Source organism: Pundamilia nyererei, unplaced genomic scaffold (genome assembly GCF_000239375.1).
Source record: "Pundamilia nyererei isolate P.nyererei 1_Seehausen unplaced genomic scaffold, PunNye1.0 scaffold00130, whole genome shotgun sequence".
Taxonomy (NCBI): Eukaryota; Metazoa; Chordata; class Actinopteri; order Cichliformes; family Cichlidae; genus Pundamilia; species Pundamilia nyererei.
In genome coordinates this window covers 1202650-1225323 of record NW_005187531.1, presented here as the reverse complement: position 1 = coordinate 1225323, position 22674 = coordinate 1202650, and the positions used below count along the sequence as shown (strand labels likewise).

Genomic DNA, 22674 nt, shown 5'->3' with positions numbered 1-22674 from the left:
TAGGCAGTAACATTCTGATTGGCCGAATTAAACCTCAGTGGATGAAGCCAACAAGCTGCAGTATAAGTAACATTATCCTGCAGCCAAGTGAAATGCAGTAAGAGGAGGAAAACCGCATAATGAAGCCTTAAAAGATAAAAATCTAACAAGGTATGTGGTTGAACTAGAACATGTTACAAAAACTGGAGTAAACACAAGGATAAAGACTAATCCTCTCAATTTTCACATTTCAATTTTCTATTAATATTTTGCTTTGAAATTTGAGTCGGATCCTGTTTTTCTGCACTTTGAGAGGAGTTTTGTAAACACATTAGACAGATGTTGGGAAAAAAAAATCAAATTAAATATGAGATGAGGATGGCAAACTAAAGCTCAGTTGTTCAGAAAAGTGGAGGTCCCTTTTTGAGTTGCTGGGAGTTAACATGTTTTGGACAGCTGACTTGACTCATTCAGTTTTCATAGCTGTACCACATCACTTAAAGGAACAAAGGGGGTGACAGGAATGAAAGGCTGAGTCAACGCACCTGTCTGTCGTTCCTCTCCTCCAGGTGTCCGATGACCTTGTAGTCACCCTGAGCAGTGAGAAGAGAGGATGAAAAGCATGAGTGCACACAGGCGCACGACAACAGGCAGCACAGTGCACTTGTGGAAAACATGTAGAAATACAGAAATTAAAAACACTCGAAATACGGTATTTGAAGTTGTTAAGAGCAGATAATGTGGTAAGAGGAGGTTGTCTGAAGTGTTAATATCAATCAAGTTAGATGTCAGAGTTATTGTCAGTTTTATAGCTGGTTAAACCACGGGGCCATGCCAGTGTACATCTTTAATTTAGAGCAAAAGACTTTTCAGAAACTGAAATGATCATTTTAGGTCAGAGAAGGCATGATAGACTCCAATTTGTTCATTTAAATGGATTTTTCTACACACTAAGGTTAAATATGGAGATCCACAGGGTTCTATGCTGGACCAATTCTATTACACATGCTTCCCTTAGGCAGCATAATTAGACATACATTTTCATTTCTATGCAGATGAAACTCAGGGGATCTATGAAAGTAAATGATACACACCAATTAGCTAAGCTGCAGGAATGTCTTAAAGAAAAAGACTGGATAACCTCTAATTTACTGCTTCTAAAATCAGATCAAACTGGGGTTATTCGACTCACTCCTAAGGATCTTAGAAATCTGATGGCTGCTTGGCCTCGTTACCTTGGCTTCCGTAAGGAATCTATTATATTAAACAAATATTTAGGACTTCTTTCTTCCATCTGTGCAATCTCTTAAAAAATAGAAATATCCTCTCTAAGAGTGATGCTGAAAAACTATTCCATGCTCAGACTCAGCTGACTGCAGACTGAAGAAGTCACTTGGATGAGTGACGAAACCTTTCTTCCACAAAACGCTACGTCCGGATGAACAGAATCAACTTTTGGAGACTTCCTTCCCACCGTCGCAAAGTGCTAGCTTAAAGGGGGTCATATGTTTTTGGGCTTTTTTCTCTGTCATTGTAGGGTCTTTACAATACAAAGTGCTTTGAAGCGACTGTTGGTGTCATTTGGTGCTGTATAAATAAAACTGAATTGAATTATCACTCACAAAATATAATTAGATAATCAAAAATTAACACAGAACAGTAATTCTTCCTTATATTTCAATTTTCAATTTCAATTTTATTTATATAACGCCAAATCACAACATAAGTCGCAATTATGTATTATATGTACCCGTTAATTTCAAAACTTGAGAAATTCCTGCACTAGTCAGTATTTTGCTACGTCATTTGTCAGAGTGTAAGATTTCTACTCCAAGAATGTTTCCACTCACTGAAAATTGAAATCTAGTAAAACACATTAAAACCATCAGCGTCTCAGGGGACTTTGCACTTACATCGTGAAGAGGGAAGGCAGCGTCATACACGCCTTTAGCTATCAATGTGCTGATGCCTGAAAGAGAGAGAGCAGAGACGTGAGACAACCCCAAGAGAGTTTGAGTGTCATTTATGAGGGGTTTCCTTTTCCTGCTAAGCATCGTGAACTGCATCCTCTGAAAAGACGACAGTTTTTACTTGCATTGAAAGGCAAGCGAGGTTTCAACCAGAAACTCAAACAGCTGGCTGGGCTTTTAAAAAAATAAGTGTTTGAGGCACTTACAAAGAGGTGTGTAAGCACATTTTTTACTGAAAAAGAATTAAGGATTGAGGTTAAAATAACTGTTCCAGGCTAAGAGGAAATTAATTTTTAGACAATGAAAAAGAGCACCTCCTTTTATTTATCCAATATCCAGCACTACTTACTTGTGATTCGATTTTTTTAAGGATGTGATTTGTTGTCCCAAAAGGATAATAATAAAAAAGAAAGATGGTTCTTTCCCTACACGTATTGTATAGCCTGTACCATTTTAAAAAGTCTGGCTTTCAGTGTCAGACTGGTTCTGTCTTTTGCCCTTGAAAGTTTTCACACGTTAAATCGTGGCCTGCCCGTTACCTGTCAATGTCAGGGGTGGACGCTGATGCATGACATGACGCGGCATACACAACTACCTCTTCCATCAAACTAACTAATCAATTATCAGTGCCTCAAAGGGGACACGGACCTATGCAGCGATTAGCTGTGCTATTAATGAACATCACGACCAACACACATACACCTACGCATGAATGCTCACTCAACCAGCCAGAAACAACCACAACTCCCAGTGGCCCCGCTTCAATCTCAGCCTGACCCGGGAAGTATGACCCACTTGTAGAAGAGATGGAGTAAAGCAACAGAGACAGAGAGGGAGAGTGTGTGTGTGGGGATTGTGTGAGCCTGGGTGGGCGGGGGGAGGGGAAGAGAGAAAATAGAGGTTAAAAAGATGCAACTCTATTTTTCTCGTCCCTTCTTGCCCTACAGCTTCATTAGTACCCGCTGGCTGAGACCTTCTGCTGTGATAGGCAAGCCAACCAGACATATGGTGGACATTAGAAATGAAACTGGGATCGGCATATCTATATGGGACCGATGGGCATTATAAGTGTGACAGGCAGATGCAACCATAATCTGCGTCTAATTAAATGCTACAGTTATATAAACAGGAAAGAGCTGCACTAACAAAGAATCAGGGGATACCTGATACCATGCAGTTCTTTCATGTCTCATACGGACAAACAGTGATGGATATATTTTAATGGAAATTCCAATGAAAGTACAATGAAGCCTTTAAGACAGCCGTCATCTGCGTGCCTTGCATGTTTATTTTCTAGATTACCTCAACAAATTATGGGTCACGCACAATTGCACAAACAAAGAGTGCGGCTGAACATATTGACTTAGCTGCTGAATGTCCCTATGGGTGTCTATGGTTAAAGGAATTGTTATTGAGCAGCCTTTCTAGGAACGGCCTGGTGGGAATAGGTTGTTGGGAAAATGATCTCTGTGTCATCCAACTATGCAGCACAGCACTCATTGTTTAGACAACCACTTGAATCTCTCTAGTGCACAAACAGCTTGCATGGCTCTGCGACCTTCTAGTACCTTCTTCTTCCTAAACTAAGAATTATTGCTGTATAACATTTAACTACAAATCTATAGTTTTACCTTTCACAACAGAGAACAAGACAATATGAGATGCTCGGGTGTTATTTAGTTTATCATCATTGACTCAAATAAATGTTGCCTGATTGCTACACCCTGTTTGAAGGGTGCTATAAAACGGGTGTAGTCAATGTGCTGTTATACCAAAGGTGTAACCAAAATGCTCAGTATTGTATACGTATTGTATACAGATCTAAGTAGCTTGGAAAGAAAAGCCAGTGGATTTCTTTAGGTTTCTTGAAGATGTTTCACCTTCATCAGAGAAGCTTCTTCATTTCTAAAACCAAATGGTGGAGTATTTAATCCCTAGTGGGATTAACCCTTAAGAGGGCCGTTGACCCGCTATTGATTATGTGCCTCATCACATGAGCCAAGGTGTGAAAAGGGTGTGGGTCATTATCAGCAGAGTTTTCAGGTGAAACTATTGTGAGACCTTGGCTCACCCGATCATGTGAACTATTGAGATCAAGTCACAGAAGATGTGAGTGGGCGTTGAGGTGTCTGGGGAGGGATCTCAAAACTGGCTTGTAAGTTGGCAGACAGTTGGTGTTGTAAGCCACCCCAAAGTGGACAATGACAAGACAATGTTGTTTCATTTGTCATTCTGCTTCTTCCTAGTTGGTGCCTGACCTTTATCCTGTGCATCTTTACAGATTTGATGAATTGGGATAACCACCTGTTTAAAGAGCTTTCTTTACATGTGTGCGTTCCTTTTCTTTCCTTTCTGGCTTACAGGGAATGTTTTCAGCCCGGTGTTCTAGGGTAATGATTACTCCAATGTTGTGTTCCAGAGGGTGGCGGTGGAGTCAAAGAGTGGGTACTGGTCTGTGTGTGGGCTTCTGGTAAACTTCCAATGTTGAGGTTTCCATTCTCTTCAATGTGCACAGCACAGTCCAGAAATGGCAAACTATTATCCTTCTTGTCTTCCCTGGTGAACTTTATGTTTCTATCCACTGAATCGAGGTGAACAGTGTAGGCTTCTACTTCTTGGGTTTTGATTTTGACCCAGGTGTCATCCACATATCTGCAGCAGTAGAAGCCCATAGAAAGTCCAGTCATGTTTCTTCCGAGTGCCTCGATTCGATTACCATGAGATTGAGATTACCATGATCTGGATGACTGAGAACCTACACATCCATATTGAATGCAAACATATTTTGAAGCAGGGTTTTATTGTCATAGGCTCTGGTGTAGACCAGTGGTTTAGAGGTTTTTATGGCACACTAAAGAGCAAAGCAAAATTTCCAGCAACACCTGTTTTTATATCTGCAGAAGAGAGTGTTTATGTCATCTGGAACACCAGATCCTTTTGCATTAAAAAAATAAAATAAATGCTTGACACTATGCTAGCAAATGATAAATTCACAAACTTTCCTCAAGACATACCAGTGTGTCTCTCCACACCATCTGGTAAGAAGCACTGGTGTAGAAATTATCTGAAATGAGTTAGTTCTGGGAGTAACCAATGGCTGACCAAATTTCAGGAGGCTGGGAAGGATATGCTTGGAGGAGTGTTGCTGCTTTCCAGCACAGGTGAATGAGATCAATTATACTGAAAACTATTTTAGACTAGCAACATGACACTTAAAAAAAATGAGTGAATAACTTAGTGACTTCTATTAGACACTGATGCCTTCAGTAAACCACTTGAGATCTGCTATTGGAGTCTATTGGAATACACATTTAAACACTGGTAAAGCAGAGGCACAGCAAACTTCTAATGAAATGCTTTGTACCCTCACCTATGGTTTGACAGGTTCGTGCACACACCGTCCGTCTCAGGATCTCATAAACCTGTGGAACATTTCAGCTTGTTAGACTGGAAAAATTGACTAATCTTGAAAAAAAATATGATACAGGAGGTAGTGATGTAAACATAGAGACTTACTATTCTGCCCCTTGTAGAATTGTCAAAGAAAGTGTCTTTAGATGTGATGTTGTACCTGAAGGAAACACAACCAATGAACACTATGGTACACTATGGCAGGGCTGCTAAGGTTTTTGCAAAACATAGTCTTTTCAACTTTAAACACAAAATGCACCTGCAACAACACCAAACAGGTGGCTGTGTGTTACAAGTTTGTGGTTTAAAAAAACAAAACAAAAAAACAAGTGTAGTGACTTTTCGACAATAAATGATTTGACATCATTTGTTGTTTAGGTTAATAGAAGGTTGTGACTATAGCATCCATAGTCAGATCCAACTAAGGACCAGCCCTGGTACCAGACAGTTGGTTTTCTTATCATTACTTAGTCTTATTTTATACTGAAACCATAAAATAAGGCTCTATAGAAAATAAATCTGTGTTCATATTTATCTCACAAGTGTAGCTTGTCCCTGGAGAAGCAGTGTGAAAGAAATTTGGTGCGTCCATGATCTTGATGTGGTACTTTAGGCTGGAAAGGCTTGGTCAGCGTTCTCCACACTGTGCTCATACTGGAGCCGAAACCAGTTTCCTCTTTGATTTCATAACTCTGGGGTAACCAAAACATACAGAGTTAACCATGTTACTACCTGTAAGATACACACATCCAAAGAACTTAACACTGTCTGAGAATTAAAGACCTAACACTGAGTGGTACTGCAGTAATAACCCCACGTGTAAATATAATTATGGGTATGACTGTCTCTGTACTTTTAACTGAATTTTTAAAAAACTGGCATACCAAAGTCTTAGACTTAATTTCTTAAAATGTTACAACCCTTAAGTTTATTGTAATAGCCATTATATAGAAAAAAATATAACTACAGAGACACAATATCAACTTCAGCTGTTTGCTAACCTAACAAGAAACTGCTGCAGTGAGGTACTCTGATCTTACCGTCTTGGTGGGGACTCTAATCTTGAGAAACTCGGCCTCTCGACATAATACTGGCCATGGTGCGTGGACTCTGGTAAAGCTGGGGCCATGGCTCTTTAACTGAAAAAAAACAAAAACATTCAGTTGTGTTTATGTAAGCAATTTGGGAAATTAAACATGCTAATCAGATCCAAACACAGTTTTGATTAGCCATGATTCAGTGTTTACAAGCACTTACCATGACTGAGCTTGTTTTCTACCAATAATGCTTTATTGCCCTCAACTTTTTATGCTCGGGGAAATGTATCAGCAGACTGCTTGGCTGACAGTACCTGCTGTTTAAAAATGGCTTACCAGACCATCTGCCAATACTGCTTTGCAATCCAATACAGCAGACTTTGTTTTAGCAGGAGAGACCTAAATACATTCTGCTCCTCACTTGATATTTTCGCTTCTCAGTGCTTTTTCCCTTCAGGCCTTACAGTTGACATCTGCAAGGGCCAACTCAACATTTTGCATTCAACACGGAGTTTTCTTTGAAATCCAAGCCAGGTGCAACCAATCCTTGCCATCATTCTGACCTACGGAAAAGCTTTGGCTAGCCTGTTTAGCCAGCAGCATTCCTCTGATATCTATTAAAGATAGATGTGTCCTGTGCTCCTACAGCAAAGCCTGGAGCCGTTTGCAGTTTGGTGCAGAATGTTCCTAACACATTGGAGGTTTGTTTTTTGTGTTTTTACCTCCAACTTCAAATGTAACATATTAATTGTATGTAAGATGAAATTCTGACTCATCTAGCTGCTAATGAATCATGTTCCAGTGCCCACACGGTAATTAGTATATTAATATTAATATGCATTAGCAAAATTTGATAATTGGTTGCTTCAAATAGCACCAAGAGATACATGATTGAATTCCTGAATACGAGCGCAATGACAAAACTTCTTCTGGATTCCTGTGGCTGAATATAAATAGAAAGTATAAGTGAAGCAACACATTTCCAAGAAATTTGTTCCAAAAGTAAATTCAAAAAAAATTTGTTTGCAGCAGGCCTGATGGACCTGGTTTTTAGTGTGAGTGAGAGAGTAAATGAAATGAAAGCGGAGCCAGTGGGGGATGACAGCCAGGTAACCTTACCCTCCTTAGACCCCCCCATTAGGTTCTGCAAGAGGGGGGGGAAGTGAAAAGAGAAAGGTGGTATGGCAAATGACAGAAACCTGAAACTATTCCCTTTCTCCTCTCGACTCCTACTCTCCTGAGATCTTTCACTCCCCCTCACCACCCTCCCCTCCTCACATATATTACTGTAGCTTGTGCTGCCCGCTAGACACTGTTTCACTGACTGATTGACTGCTTCACTGTCACTCTTACTGCTCTTATTTCATTATCATCTCTCTCCCTCTGTCACATCCACACAGACTTTAGTCCCACACATCGCATACAGCTGAATGCGAAGGCACCTGAGATTCACCTCGCTTTAATAAGATGTATTTGTTATAAATAATCCATGTGCGGGCACACATACAAAATAAATGTACTTTTACCATTTACAGATGACCAAAATAGAAGAAAAATAACTAAAAGAAACACAAGTAAATTATCTCACTAAAGTACGAGGAGACTCAGTTGAATGTGAAATTGAAGTGCTTTCACCTTGTTGCTGTCCTGTTACACACTGATCTGTCACATCACAGTATGTTTATGTGTCATGGCGAAAAGCTTACATTCCTGAGGACTTGAGAGGTTGTTTATGCTTATCAGACTATAAAAGGGTTACATAATTCATCCCAAACAGACAGATAATGTAAAAATCAAGGAAATCAAAGACCACTACCACTCTCCTCACGGGTGGTCGATCAGCAAAGATCATTCCACGAGTAAGAGGTGTTAAAGTCCAGAGCAACGTCTAATCAAGCAAAAGCCTGCAACTAAAACTGGCCTACTGTTTTAGGTTTATGAGTCCATCACCGGGAGATCACTGAATGTGTGGTGTGCATGGCAGGATTAAAACAAAAGGACATTGCTGCCCATCTGCAGTTTGCTAAAGATCACATGGATGAGCCAGATGGCTGCTTAAACAATGACTGTTATTGGGATGAATGAGACCAAAATAGAGGTTTTTGTTTTAATGAGAAGTTTCATGTTCAGATAAAGGAAGCTACTCCACTGCAGGACAACTGTGTTATCACACCTGTGAAACATGGTCTTCACCTCTTTTGTATAACAGTTGTATGTTGAAATAAATATTTGAAATATTAGCATTTAGCAATTCCCAGAAATCTTTATTCGAGGGGGAAACAGCAACTAAAAATATTTGACACCAGACACAGTTTTTCCTTCTAGCAGATATTAGATCCTTTTCCTCAAAAACAAAATCACAAAGTCATATCATACTTTTTTTGGAGAGGAGATTTTTTTGTCTCCTTTCTTTAATCAGATACTCTGCATGATGTGTGTAGACCACATTTGTGCAACACTGAAAATACTATAGACCTCACAGAGTTTCAAGAAACCCCTGAACATTAGGTGAATATCCTAAGAGACATGTTATACAATCTGCAGTGCCTGGCCTATATTTGTGGGCATTTCTTGATTTATATTTCAGTTCCTTTTCAATCTCCTTTGATACTCCCACAATTCGTCTAATCATTTCAGGAAAGTTTTCTTTTCTTGTCTAAATCAAAATTTAGATTCATGACAATATTCATAGTACTAAAAGTAAAAAAAAATGTAAACACTTCTGGCGTAATCAACTGTAATCCTTGTCATAAGTACCATTGATAGAACCGTTGAACTCTACTGCCTGTGTTATTGTTAGATAAAGTTTACAAAATTAGACTACACGTATCCAGACTACATTTCCCCCGAGGTCTCTTTGCACCCCCAAGGGTTTACCCTCACCCCTTTCCCCATCTGCCATCATCAAAAACGCAGACACTTCAGTCAATTTAGGACAAAACAATCCAGCAGGTTTCACTCCACACTGACCTGGTTTTTCTGTGTTTGTCAAGCAGCAAACTGATGGCTGAAAATTTTGCAACCTTACAACTGACCATCTGCCACAAAATTGAGAAATAAGCAATGAATTGCCGATGTACTCCATCTCGACTTGCTCCTTTGAAATTTTTTTGTAGCCCCTCTCACCAGTATTCTGTTTCACCTGCTTAATCAACATTTATCATCTTTCTCTCAATCCTTTCCTCCCTCTTCCTCCTCCTCAACCTCTCCTCCCATTGCTATCGCTCCATCAAAAAGCAGATGATATAAATACCTTTTAGCCTGGAGAAGGTTAATTAGTAGAGCGATTTCCAATTAGCTCTTTATCTCTGTTGGGGGCGTAACTAGGCCGCAGCCGGGGGCGTCTTTGGGTAGGAGGGTGGTGGGTTATGAGAGGGTGATCAGGTGGGTGATGGGATGGCTGGGAAGAAAAGTATAGCAGGAAGTGGAGAGAAATCAAGAGAGATGAGGGGGGACTGGTTGAGTGAGATAAACGAAGAAAATACAAAAAACAAACTGAACCATGGGAAACATGGGCATAGGCGAAATTCCAAGATTGGAATTTGGAGGCAATGCTGGAGGTGGCAGAGTTAAAGATGTTAACACTTTCATCAGGAGTGACAGTATGGACAAGATAGAATGAGTACTTCAAAGGGAGCACTCAGGTTGAGTGTTTGAGAGAAAATGTTAGAGAGGCAAAGCTGAGATGGTTGGACAGGTGTAGAGGAGGGATATAGTGGATACACTGAACAAAGGAGGTTGAATATGGAGCTGCCAGAGAGGAGGAAAAGAGTAAGACTTCAGAGGAGGTTAATGGATGTCATGAAGCAGGACATGCAGAGGGTTGGTGTGACAGAGGAGGATAGTAGAGGGTGAGACGTGGGCAAATGATCTGCTGTGGTCCCCTACAGGGAGCAGCCAACAGAAGATAAAGAAAGTGTTTACAGAGCTCAAGTCAGATTTCTATAGGACCAGAAGTCCTTTTACAACCACAGCTATCGCTATGTGGTGGCCTTAAGATAGATGCAGGTTTGAGGCACTTTTATTTTCCAATCCACAAGGTACATCTATCTTTTACAGCATCTATAGCTAGGTGTTAGGATGACATCAGTAACTTTCTACAGATCTCTAGGTGGTCGGATCATACCTGTAGGTAGCTAGATTTTTTCTTTGTTGTTAAAATCAATTAGCAAAAAACTCACCTGTGTTAGCACTGTGATGGACTGGACACCTGTTCAGGGTGTACCTTGCCTATCATGAAGCCCCCAGCAAGAAGTCATTCCAGCCATCAAGAATAAATAAACTAAATGCAGGAGGTGCATAGCATTCAAACTAAATGCAATGGTAAATGGCCTGTATTTATATAGCGCTTTACTAGTCCCTAAGGACCCCAAAGCGCTTTACATATCCAGTCATCCACCCATTCACACACACATTCACACACTGGTGATGGCAAGCTGCATTGTAGCCACAGCCACCCTGGGGCGCACTGACAGAGGCGAGGCTGCCGGACACTGGCGCCACCGGGCCCTCTGACCACCACCAGTAGGCAACGGGTGAAGCGTCTTGCCCAAGGACACAACAACCGAGACTGTCCGAGCTGGGGCTCGAACCGGCAACCTTCCGATTACAAGGCGAACTCCCAACTCTTGAGCCACGATCGCAATGCAGTTGACACACAACTAGGGTTGCTACCTTTTTAACTATCAAATAAGCGACAGTCTGGTGTGCCAGAAGCACAATGCACAGACAGGTGTGTATAGTGAAAATATGTATGTTCATTTTCTTACAGTAAAAATCCAGTAAAATGTTAGTATTAAGTTTAATCAATACCTCATCTAAAACAATAAAGAAAAATAAATTAAGTGATGACAGAAATCCTATGGGCATTTCCTTTGAAAAATAAGCAAAAGAGAAAAAATATTCAAATACAGGCTTCAATTACCCAGGTTAATATGCTGCGCAGACCAAACAGCACCGTCTTTTTAAGAGTCACGACTCCAGGACACAATCACTCGTCTGATATAATTGTGGTCAAATTAGATATTTGTAAGAGTGCAAATCTGTTGGTCAGAAAGTGACATTTCAAGTAATGGTCAATATATGGGACATTTAAGTTGGAATAAGGGACAAACAAATTTTGCTCATTATACAGGATGTCCCGGCTAAAACGGGACATTTAGCAGCCCTACACACAACTCAATTCCCATTCACCGTAGCTGATGCTGACAACACTAAATAACACGGAGAAATTTTGAGAGGCGAGTAAAGCTCCCATTTTGAAAACAGTTAAGTATTAAACACTTTTCATTAACATTAACCTGGCCGTCATACACTTTCATGTTACCCATATAACTATTAGCAGTTAAGTGTTAGCCACATTAGCGGTCTATTATCATGACGGTTTTGGTTAGCTGCTAAAGCTAACAATAACATAACTGTTAAAGTCTAGGCTAATCTGTAACAGTCATTAGTGTGGCCCATCTGCAACATTAACAGAGTAGATTTAACAGTTGTTTTGGTTCAGAAAATGCTAGACTGATTCAGATTCTGTTCAGTAGACTGGATATACTGGATTTCGTAATGTGCAGTGTGTTTTTCATGGCAATTCAACAAGTAAAAAATATATATATATATAAAATAAAATAAAATAAAAAGATTTCCTTCATTTTGCACTAGGAACAGAGTAGGTGGTTTTCATACACCTTAGCCTACTTCTGAAACACACAGGTCTAGACTAGCAAGGTGTTCTACACACACAAGTGTTGTTGGATTTTTGACCTTTACACTGAAAACAACAAAAAAATTAATTTATAAAACAAAACCAAAAAAAAAAAAAAAACCCCATTGCTGGTGTATTAGATGGAGAGCGCAGTCAAAATGCAGGTAACATACACTTGATACTGTGTATGCATATACTCAGTTACAGACAGGTGATGGACTGAAGCTGCAATTACTTTGCTGACAAAAATGTCTACGTGGGAAGAACAGGACAAAAATATTAGCAGAGCACCAGTTTCGGCGCTACATTTTTATCTACATAGTGCTGCTTTCTGGCAGCACTTACTGCCAAATACACAGTCACTGTATCGGTGTAGAATGGAAGAAAAATAGTTTCATGTATAAAAATACTGTATGGTTTGCAGTTTGCATGTTTAGCACAAGTATAGAGCTGTTATTCATTTGGTTAATTAAAACTAAGGCAAGATGCCGGATGAATCCTAGCATGGAGTCCACAGCAACACAAATATGTTTTAGAAGACGAGTGGAACATACTTATTTTTTCTGATTATTAATGTTCCTATGCCTTCATCTAAAAACACTAACATAACATTTAAGTGTTTAAAATGTTTCTAAAAACCCCATGGACTGAAATCTTGACAAGTCCCAGCTCTACTTCTTCAATTAAAATCTCGCTCTGATTTAATTAAGCATGTTCTCTAAGAGGATGTCCCTAAGAGATCAAAGGTCAGCGCAATAATCCTGAGACACAATCAACAAGTTTGACATTTGAGTCACTCTTCTTTACCAGCATCAAGTTAATCTGAAGTCAAACAGGTTGGGCACAATAAGGATCATCTTTTTTATTATATAAAAAGTATACTTTGCTACTGGTGATGCTCAATGTATATATCTTTAAAACAGAACAGCAAAAACTATTCCTTCTACCTCACTCAAGAATAGCTGTAGCTCAGGTAGATAGGCCATCTACTAATCTCAGAGTTGCTGGTTCAATCCCTGATTGCTCCAGTCTGCATGCCAAAGTACCCTTGCGTAAGATACTAAGCCGTGAGTTGCTTCTGATGCGTTAATCAGACTGTGAATGCGTTCAAATGTTAGATAGAAAGCTTTTAGATGTAAATAAAGTAACATTTTAAAACGCATCAGATTCTCACTGGGGGAAAAAAGACTAATGTTACCAACTTCAAAATGCTAAAACATTTCAAGCAAAATGACATTTGACATTTATCATTACCCATGTCGAGTGAGACACTTACACTGACCCTAATCTCTCAAAAATAAAAATGTCTTCCAAAGCCTTTGGAAAACATTTAACTACCAACATACGCCAGCAGGCCATCCGTTAATTACCTGCTTTATTTTAAGTTAGAGGTGCAGTTTGTACTTCTGTTGTATGCACTTGATTAACTATGATTAATGTTGAACAGCTTCACCCGATTATGTGCACACAGAGTACAGTGGAAAATTGATTTTTGGTACATGACTTATTATATCTGTAAGGCTGCTTCTCACCCATTGCGGCCTATACAATGATGGAAGGAGAGCAGTTATGTTTGTCAGAGTGCTTCCCACTTTGTTCAAATTAAGGATATTGGGATGTTTGTTTCTCTCGGTGGCAGATTTTAGCCCTAGATCTGTGAGACGAGATAAAAAGCTATCAGTCAGTCAGTTAATCTCATCCAGGCTTAGGCTCCATTGCCACACTGTCAACAATCTGATTAATACTAGCCTGCAGACTCCACACACTGCCAACTGGCTGCCAGCCAACACACACGCGCGCACACACACAGCAAAATGGGTATCATACACACGACAAGCCCTGCACTGGTAAGTTAGACACTACAGTACACTATTATTTCTTAAACATTTTAGAGTACATGAGACTTTTATGCTGTTTTTGCCTTGTGCTGTGTTTTAAAACAAACAAAAAAAAAATCTTTTGTTTTTTTACTTTACGAGCGAAACAAGTAAGCATCGCTTAAATTTAACAATTTAATCCTCTTGTTGAAGCCAAAGTGCAGCAGAAGCTCATTAACTGACAAACGGAAGTTTAACAAAAACTGCATTTGTACAACTTCGTGGCAGTAAGCCTGGAGCATCATTACCACAAGCAGGCAGAGCACATAGGCCGTGTGTTGTGCCAAGTGCCACGCATAAGCATGCATGCACGCGCGCGCACACACACACACGCACAAACAACAAAAGCAGGACAGAGCCACACAAGCTAGCGCCAGTAACACACAATGACAGCGAAAATGATTTGTGCGTGTCAAAACAAAATTAGCCGTTTTAGGCCAAATTAGGAAATCGATGCAGAGGTCAGAGCAGCAGCTGTGTCAGCTAAAGTGACCAGAATTAAAGGCTTTTAGCACCGATGAAACATCAAGGCCACTGTGGATGCTGACTCAAAACAAACAGGATCTGCACTAACTGGACATTTTATTAGGTACACCCTGCTTTTACCCAGCTTGGGCACCCTTTTGCCATCAGAACTTTCTTTGTTTTTCATGGTTCAACAAGGTGTTTTAAGGCAGCACGGTGGCTAGCACTGTTGCCGCACAGCAAGAAGGTCCTGAGTTCAATTCCAACATCAGGCCGGGGTCTTTCTGTGTGGAGTTTGCATGTTCTCCCCGTGTTTGCGTGCGTTCCCTCCGGGTACTCCGGCTTCCTCCCACCGTCCAAAGACATGCAGCTTGTGGGGATAGGTTAATTGGAAAATCCAAATTGCCACTAGGTGTGAATGTGCGAGTGAATGTGAGTGCGAATGGTTGTCTGTCCCTGTGTGTTGGCCCTGCGACAGACTGGCGACCTGTCCAGGGTGTACCCCGCCTCTCGCCCTATGACAGCTGGGATAGGCTCCCCCGCGACCCTGAAAAGGATAAGCGGAAGCGAATGGATGGATGGATGGACAGTTGTTGCAGATTTGCTGCATATCCATAATCTATGATCCACCATTTCCTAAAGGTGCTCTGCGGGATTGAGAGCTGTGACTCTGGAAGCCATTTAAGTACAATGTTCAAGAAACTAGTTTGAGATCATTTGAGCTTTGATGCTCAGTTGGTACTAAGGTCTGCCAAGAAACTACACCCCCATATCAAAACACCACCACCATTAGCCTAAACAATGGATCCATGCCTCATTTCATTTGTGCCAAATTCAGATCAAAATGTCACAGCAGTAATTGAAACTCATCATAACAGGTACCGTTTCCTGGCCTTAGACAGCAAAAGTGGCAGCCAATGCAGTTTTCTGCTCCTTCAGCCCATCAGTTTCCAAAGTTTGACATGTTGTGCATTCACAGATTATGCATACCTGGGTTTTAGCAAGAGGTCCACCAACGCAAACAACCATTTCCAACAACCATGCCATGCTCAAAGTCACTTCTTCCCCATGCTCAGTTTGGTCTACCTGCCTCAGTGCATCAAGTTGCTGATATGTTAAATTACAATAAATAACAATTAAAATTTAGACTGCCAGTAACCAGAAAACGGCAGCAAAGGTAAGTCACAAGGTAAGACTTTGCAAAAGTCTTGCGGCAAAAGGTGCGTCGCAAAACATCTGACGTGATGAAATCACTTGTGGTAAATAGACATAGCCCAGTGTACGGGAACGCTGTAGAATGTGCACACACCAAATTCAACTTGTTGAGCTGCTAATTTGGCTATATTCCACCCCATGCTCAACAGTGAGCAATCTCTGTGTTTTTAGTAGACACAGTAGACACAGATCCATCTATAATGGTAGAAAACACTGACAGTTAAAGGTTTCCTTTCTGCAGGCATTTACGGATGAAGGCAGAAGGCTGAATGACTCAGGCTTGACTTTTTTCTCCCATCACTCAGGTTTGCAGGTTTGGTGCAGCTTGCACCAAGTTATGCATCAGTGGGTTGCCCTTGGATACAAGCCATTTCTGACACAGAAAGCCGCCATTCTCTAAAACCACAATGTTACTGAAGTTTCTGTGAAACTGCTTTAAGTTCTAGAGGTTTTTGTTTGTTTTTATTGGTGAACTTCAGTGAAGAATTTTGTCCATGTTTCCCACAATGCTGACATTTATTCTGACTTTCCATTTTGTAAAGCATCTCTATTTTGATGTGTGTTTATTCAAGTGGCAAATTCCTTGTACCCTTTTTTTTTTACCCTCCCCACACCTCAGGAGCCCATAGTACAGGGGTGGGCAATCTCAGTCCACGAGGGCTGGTGTCCCTGCAGGTTTTAGATGTGTCCTCGAACCAACACAGCTGATTTAAATGGCTAAATTAGCTCCTCAACATGTCCTGAAGTTCTCCAGAGGCCTGGTAACGAACTAATCATGTGATTCAGATGTGTTGACCCAAGGTGAGATCTAAAACCTGCAGGGACACCGGCCCTCGTGGACTGAGATTGCCAACCCCTGAGTCATGGGGTGTCTAAACCAGTACCTATGAAAATATTTATTTTATGTAGAGGAATAAAGTTTCATAATTTCACATAAGTAGACAGAAACTGGCGATATCGTAATATGGTTTAGGCTAAAATATAATCACCAACTTAAAGCCCCTAAAGACAAACCCACTTTGCAGCTGCCCTAAATTGGGATGACTCATGTAGGTTTTCTGTTGTTTTGTCCCACAGCAGCAGGATGATTAAAGAAGGTTGAACACTTTGGTACAATCAGCAGAAACCTCAAGACAAGCATTTTGCTAGAGCAAAGTACAACTGCTGTTGTTACACAGTCTCTCCCACCTCCTTCTACTATCTGAGCCAGGCTCCTATGTAGGCGCTCACCTTAAATAGCTCAAGATAGTGTTACGTCAGATCCTGTGTAGAGGTTCAACTTCAAAAAGCCTGTGAAGTCAGTGAAGCTATAGAATTTAGCCTGTGTTCAAAAACACAGAGTCTAGTGTGTCAAATTATAATCCCATTTATTTCTCAAGGATTTGGGATAAAAATAAATAAATAAATAATAATAAAATAAAATAAAAAACAAAGCTTTTGTTTTTTCCAAGCCTTCATGAAAACTAATGGTTTTTAAATATACCTGAACTCTGCGCACTATTCACCTCAGCATTGGCTGACCTAGCTCTGCGATTTTACGTGTTCTACCACTTAGTGGCTTAGTTGCTGTTGTTCCCAATTGCTTCCTTCCACTTTGTTAAAATACCACTTTCAGTTCCACTTTCGCTTATCCTCATCAGAGTCACAGGGGGGCTGGGGCCTATTCCAACTACCATAGGACGAGAGGTGGGGTACCCCCTGGACAGGTCGCCAACTGACACCATTTAGAATGACCATTTAACCTGATCCCACTAACTACATGTCTTTGGAAAGTGTCTGTTAAAGCCTACCTGTCAGCTGCATTAAATTTAGCCAGTGTTGTGCAAATGAGAATAAAAGAAGCTTAACATGACCATACACACACTCACCTCTCTGTCTCTCTCAATCTCCAAACCAGCCTCTAGTAGGTTAGCCTCAAACTCCTGCCTGATTAGACGCATCTCATGGTCACCGGGCTCCATTGGCTCGCCATCTCCTGCTCCGCCAAGCTCCATGAACACCTCGCTGGCGCCCGCACCCTCTCCTCCTGGAATGCCGCCGCCGCCGCCTCCACCACCACCACCACCACTTCCACCTGGTGCCACATCTGAGGCCGCCATTGAAGGAAAGTTGCCATTAGAAACAATAGATAACCGGTCTTGTGAAACGGAGGCACTAGCAGGAGATCGTATCGAGGTGTGCCTTCGCTGATGAAAGACCAGAACATAGTCGACTTTCCGTCGGCCGTCACTGAAGTAAAGGCCTTCTCCGATGGCATGAGGACCTGAAGTTGATCCCATGACCTGTAAAATATAAATATCAAGCAAACATCAATACTGGTGCACTATATATTAAAAAACCTAAAAGATTTAGAATAATTATTGTAGCGTATCCCAGTCAAATACAAACTGGTTATAGAGAGCATACAACACCTTTAAGCAGCAGTGGAGTTATGTAATAAGTGTTTGAATGAACTTAAACATTACTGCAATGTCAGTGCACACAACCACAAGTGGCTTTTGGCAGGTTCTCAAAAACACTGAAGTGAGAACCTTCAGCAGCAGAGTGGGCAGTCAGCTCACCTTTGGCTGTTTTATTCTTTATTTAGACAGAGGGAAAGCAGAGAGCGAGACTAAACATGGAGGACACAAGAGGCAAAGCTCTATACTCTGAGCATGATGGGAGATTTCTTACCAGACAGCAGTATAGCGATGCAATGTATGTTGTTGTATTACTCTGTTACACTTTAACCTAAACACACACTGTGCTTCGGTTGAATACACATCAGGTTTTTTCACATAACGCCAAATCACAGCGAGTGTCATCTTTATACTGTAAAGTAAAGACCAGAGTATTCTGGAGAAAACCCCAACAGTCAAACAATCCCTCATGAGCAAACACTTGGTGAGAATAGAAGGAAAAACTACTTTTAACAGGAAGAAACCTCCAGTAGATTCAGGCTCAGGTAGGGGGTAACCATCTGCCATGACCAGAAACAGGACAAAACAGAGACCAAGGGAGAGAGAAGATGTACATGAACGATCACAAAGTGCTTACATTTCAAACTATTTGAGCATGAAATAGACTAGTACACTAAAAAAAGAAAAGAAAGAAAAAACATGCTAAGTTTAACAGCTTGGTTTTTAGAAATATCTGATATGATATAGCTAGAAAAAGCTAGCATCACTATTGAAAGTAATTTTGTTGAATTTGCCAATACTTAATATCACTAAAGCTGATTGAAAACTACATTACAAGAGCAACTTTGAGACAACAGTGTAGGCCTTATCCTTTTTTTCCATAGTGAGAGAAAAGAAAGAGAGTGAACTTCACTCAGAAATGGAGAAAGATAAAAAAGACAGGACAGGAGAGGAAGAAGAGAAGTTAGATTTAAAGGTAAGAACTTCTCAGTTGTGTTTGATCAATGGAAATGTAAAGCTTGCATGCAAGTCCTCATGTTTTTGTGGTATTATGGGGGGTTTTCATATTGTGAAACATGCAGCAAATCAAAATGAGGCATGGTTTAAAGGGCACCAGAGATTAATTTAGTTAAATGATGATGATGCTTAGATTCATTAGCTGAATTCCACCTTTCATGCCAACTGTATACCCTAGAGTATAAAGACAGCATAAACAGCATACTGTCAGTGTAGAGGATGGAGATTAATCAGGACAACTCATGAAACACCTGCTGACATCGTATTAAATTCAGTGTATATCCACAAAGATCAGTAAACCTCAGAGCTGCAGTATCCCCAATCAACTGATCACAGCAGGTACATTAAGAAAATCTACTTGACCTCTCGATAAAAAATTATTGTGAGTTGTGATTCTTGTTCCGATGTTGGGCCATTTCAGCTGATTTTAGGGTTCCCCCACCTGCTGAATCCCACTTTAACCTGTATCCTACTCATTTTCTTGTTTAGAGGGAAAGTCACCCTCTACAATGCAGGCAACAGAAAATGGAGCTATTTTTTTTTCTCCTTCCTTTTCTCTGCTCATGTTCTCCTTACCTGTCTCAAGTTGAGTACCTTTATTAGAATTACAATTTAGACAGAAATCATATTTGTATTCCTGTCTACTAATATTATTTTTACGTGACATTAATATAGCACAAAATTCAGTTTGCTTTGCATAAAAATAGATACTAGAGTTAAATAGGTAGTAGAAACATCCTCCAAAGAGCTACTTTTTAAACTTTTCTAGAGTACATTTCAGAACCTGCTCATTTTCCACTTTTACTTGAGTAAATAAAATGAACCAGTTCTTGAAGTTTTACTGGTGCATTTTTTTTAAACACTAGTATCTGTAATTCATCCTAAGTAGAGGATGTCATGATTACCAGTTCAGTAATGTGTACTCTATATCACTTTAATGATGCAGCTGATGGTTTTAATTTCCTATATGTTGTTGAGTAGCATGATTTAAAACAATGTGATTAGAAGCTAAATAAAAAATAATAATATTTTAATGCAATATATAGTAGAATAGAGGCAAAGAAACAAGCATGACAGAAATTGTTCCTTTTTGGGAGAAGCAGTGCCACCCCATGCCCTGCTTCTGGACACACCCCTGGCAAACACATTGCAGTAAATGACTGAAGCAACTAAAAAAAAAAAAAAAGAAGACCAAAACAATAATTAATAATAATAATAATTCCCTTAGCTACCTTTAACTTGCCAATTGTTAACCAAACAGACAGCACACCAAACAGCTAGGCCTTTTTTTAGACATTTGAATTCCTGTCTATCTCGCCAAGTACTGAATAAATGTAAACCCCGGTAGAACAAACCGAATGAGTGCAAATTCAGGAAGGTGTGCATTACCGACTTATTTCATGGCTCAGGCAAGTCAAAACAAGTTTAGATGTTCCTGAAGCATGTATTGCCAAGTCTCACCAGATTAGCTTATCGGTGTAGTTTATTCAAGGTGTTTCTTTCTATCAAGCTAATTAGCTGCACCTGCTGGATGAAAGACCCTATTTCACCTTTGAGCCGTGTCTTCACTTTCAGATTCCACTTCGTTTACAACACTCCATGTGAACTTTAAAAGTCGCTGCTGAGCGGACTCCCAAGAAAAGCTGAGTTAGTATAGCGCCGACCGACTTGGGTCTAATCAACAGACACCTGTGTAACGGTGTAAATTACTCCAGCGCATTGTTCCTAATGTCTCGGGTGTTCTTGTGCTTCAGCTACAGTTGCTATTACAAAAACTGTTTGCTGCATGTGTACAAAGTCTATAGACTATTACTCAAATTACTTACGAAAGCTCTAATTATTTTGACTGCATAACCGCACAACAATACATATTGTCTGCACTACTCTGCAGGACACAAACGCTGCTACAGTCACGCTCCTGGAGCTTCACTATAGTGCTTGTGTTTGCTCACACATAACAGAGCGAGAGAGACAGGTGTGCAGGGATTTTTAGTTGCTTTAGTTTAACCAGTACCAAGAATCCCCCGGTAGTTGTTGTTCTGTTAAGAGCTTAATGAAAACTCCTGGGAAGACCTTCCCTGGAGGTTGCCAAACCTTTTACTGAGCCTCACCTGTCTGCTCATCATAAAGTGGTATATGATAGCCAATTATGATGTTCTCACGTATAATCGAAAGCGTCGTCTTACGTTTCTTGTAGCCCCATGGACAAATTAACTAATTATAGGTTCCAAGTAAATATAGTAGATGGAGAAACACTTCAAATCAAAAATTAAAGCCGAGCTTTCGGCAATGTCACCAAATGTAAAACGAATATGAAAACTACCATAGAGAGTCGTAAATATGTCACGAACACTGAGGTGTAGTAAAAACTAACTCCAGACCACGACCAGAAGACCAAGAGAAGCGGCGTGCGGGGAGGCTGTCGTTGTACTTACTGGGATCTTGTCTTCACTCGGGGAGACCTGCATGCTGTTGCGCTTTAAAGACACACAGAGGATGAGTAGTGGGAGAAGAAGAAGAGCAGGAGTGAAAGTTGGCGGTTTAGGCAGAAAAATACCTCCGGATTCATCATCCCTCCCATCCCTCCCATCAGATTCATGAAGTCACTCCAGTTAGTCGACAGTCCAGGTGGAGCGACGGATCGAGTGTCTCAGGTTTCATTATTTTCTTTGTCTGTCAGATGTATGAGGCAGTTCGTATGCAATCGGCAGCCTGATCACATGCTGGTGATACCCATCTATCCAACTGTGTGATCTGGAGGCTGCCTGCGCGCTGCCTGCGCTTTTGGCACGGAGCGTCCCACGCTGTAAAAAATGCCCATCTCCAATATGTTGTTTTCGTCTTGCTGCTCATAGCGACATGTATACTCAAAAAAGAAAAAAAAATCACCCTCAGTTAATTTTAGTTTTTTAATTTGAATATTTTTTTCCTTTTTTGAGTATACATGTCGCTATATTCAAAGATTAATTTATTTACATACTTAATCTTTAACCTGAATGTAAAATTACATTTCACATTGTACCTATTGTACCTAACAAAATTACGTGGACATTTTACATTATTAGTTAAAATCAGCATTTTGGGTAGATTTTTCTTTTTCTTTTTTTTTTTTAGTGTATATGACATTCAACCACCTGAAAAAAAGACCAAGTTTATTTACAGTAAAATATAGGACTCCCCAAAGTGTTTGTTACTTTTCATTTTTAGTTTTGGGTAAGATGGTTAGGATGGACACTTTTTGCAGCGTGGAGAGAGGGAGCAGCATTGGCTGTTTCCACACTTCGGTGATGTAACTTGCAGGGAGACCTGTGTTTTCACATCATTAAAGCAACAAAATGTTTTTGAAACAGTGCTTTTGTGCCCCAGCAGCATATCTGTGCTTTTCACAGCATGCCAGTTTTTCCAATTTAAATTTTGAACGATTTTTCTTTCTTTTCGTGCGCTTGTACTTGTGTGATGGAGGGACTAACGTACAAGTGTAAGGAAACGGTATGCAAAGAAAAGAAAGAGAAGTGAGCACATTTTTGTGTTGCATCAGTATATACATGTTCTGTTAACTGTGTTTTGATGCATTATAAAGGGTGTATTGTAGAACCCCCCCCC

General features: G+C 40.3%; 1 protein-coding gene across 9 annotated transcripts in view; it reads right to left on the bottom strand.

Moving 5' to 3' along the window:
- The window catches only part of ano2b (anoctamin 2b), a 69803-nt gene that overhangs the window by 38993 nt on the left and 8136 nt on the right, over positions 1 to 22674 (bottom strand). For 2 of the 9 annotated variants that reach the window (XM_005743326.1, XM_005743328.1), the window contains exons 3-10: positions 21507 to 21548; positions 17524 to 17937; positions 6401 to 6499; positions 5901 to 6052; positions 5466 to 5520; positions 5320 to 5371; positions 1893 to 1948; positions 525 to 572 (exon numbers count right to left, since the gene is read on the bottom strand). In XM_005743326.1, the coding sequence (XP_005743383.1) occupies positions 525 to 572; positions 1893 to 1948; positions 5320 to 5371; positions 5466 to 5520; positions 5901 to 6052; positions 6401 to 6499; positions 17524 to 17937; positions 21507 to 21548 (918 nt within the window). Of the gene's footprint in view, positions 1 to 524; positions 573 to 1892; positions 1949 to 5319; positions 5372 to 5465; positions 5521 to 5900; positions 6053 to 6400; positions 6500 to 17523; positions 17938 to 20460; positions 20510 to 20532; positions 20582 to 20621; positions 20768 to 21394; positions 21409 to 21506; positions 21549 to 21628; positions 21840 to 22674 lie in introns of those variants that run through there. The other 7 variants (XM_005743329.2, XM_005743330.1, XM_013913410.1 and 4 more) reach the window with 7 other exon arrangements.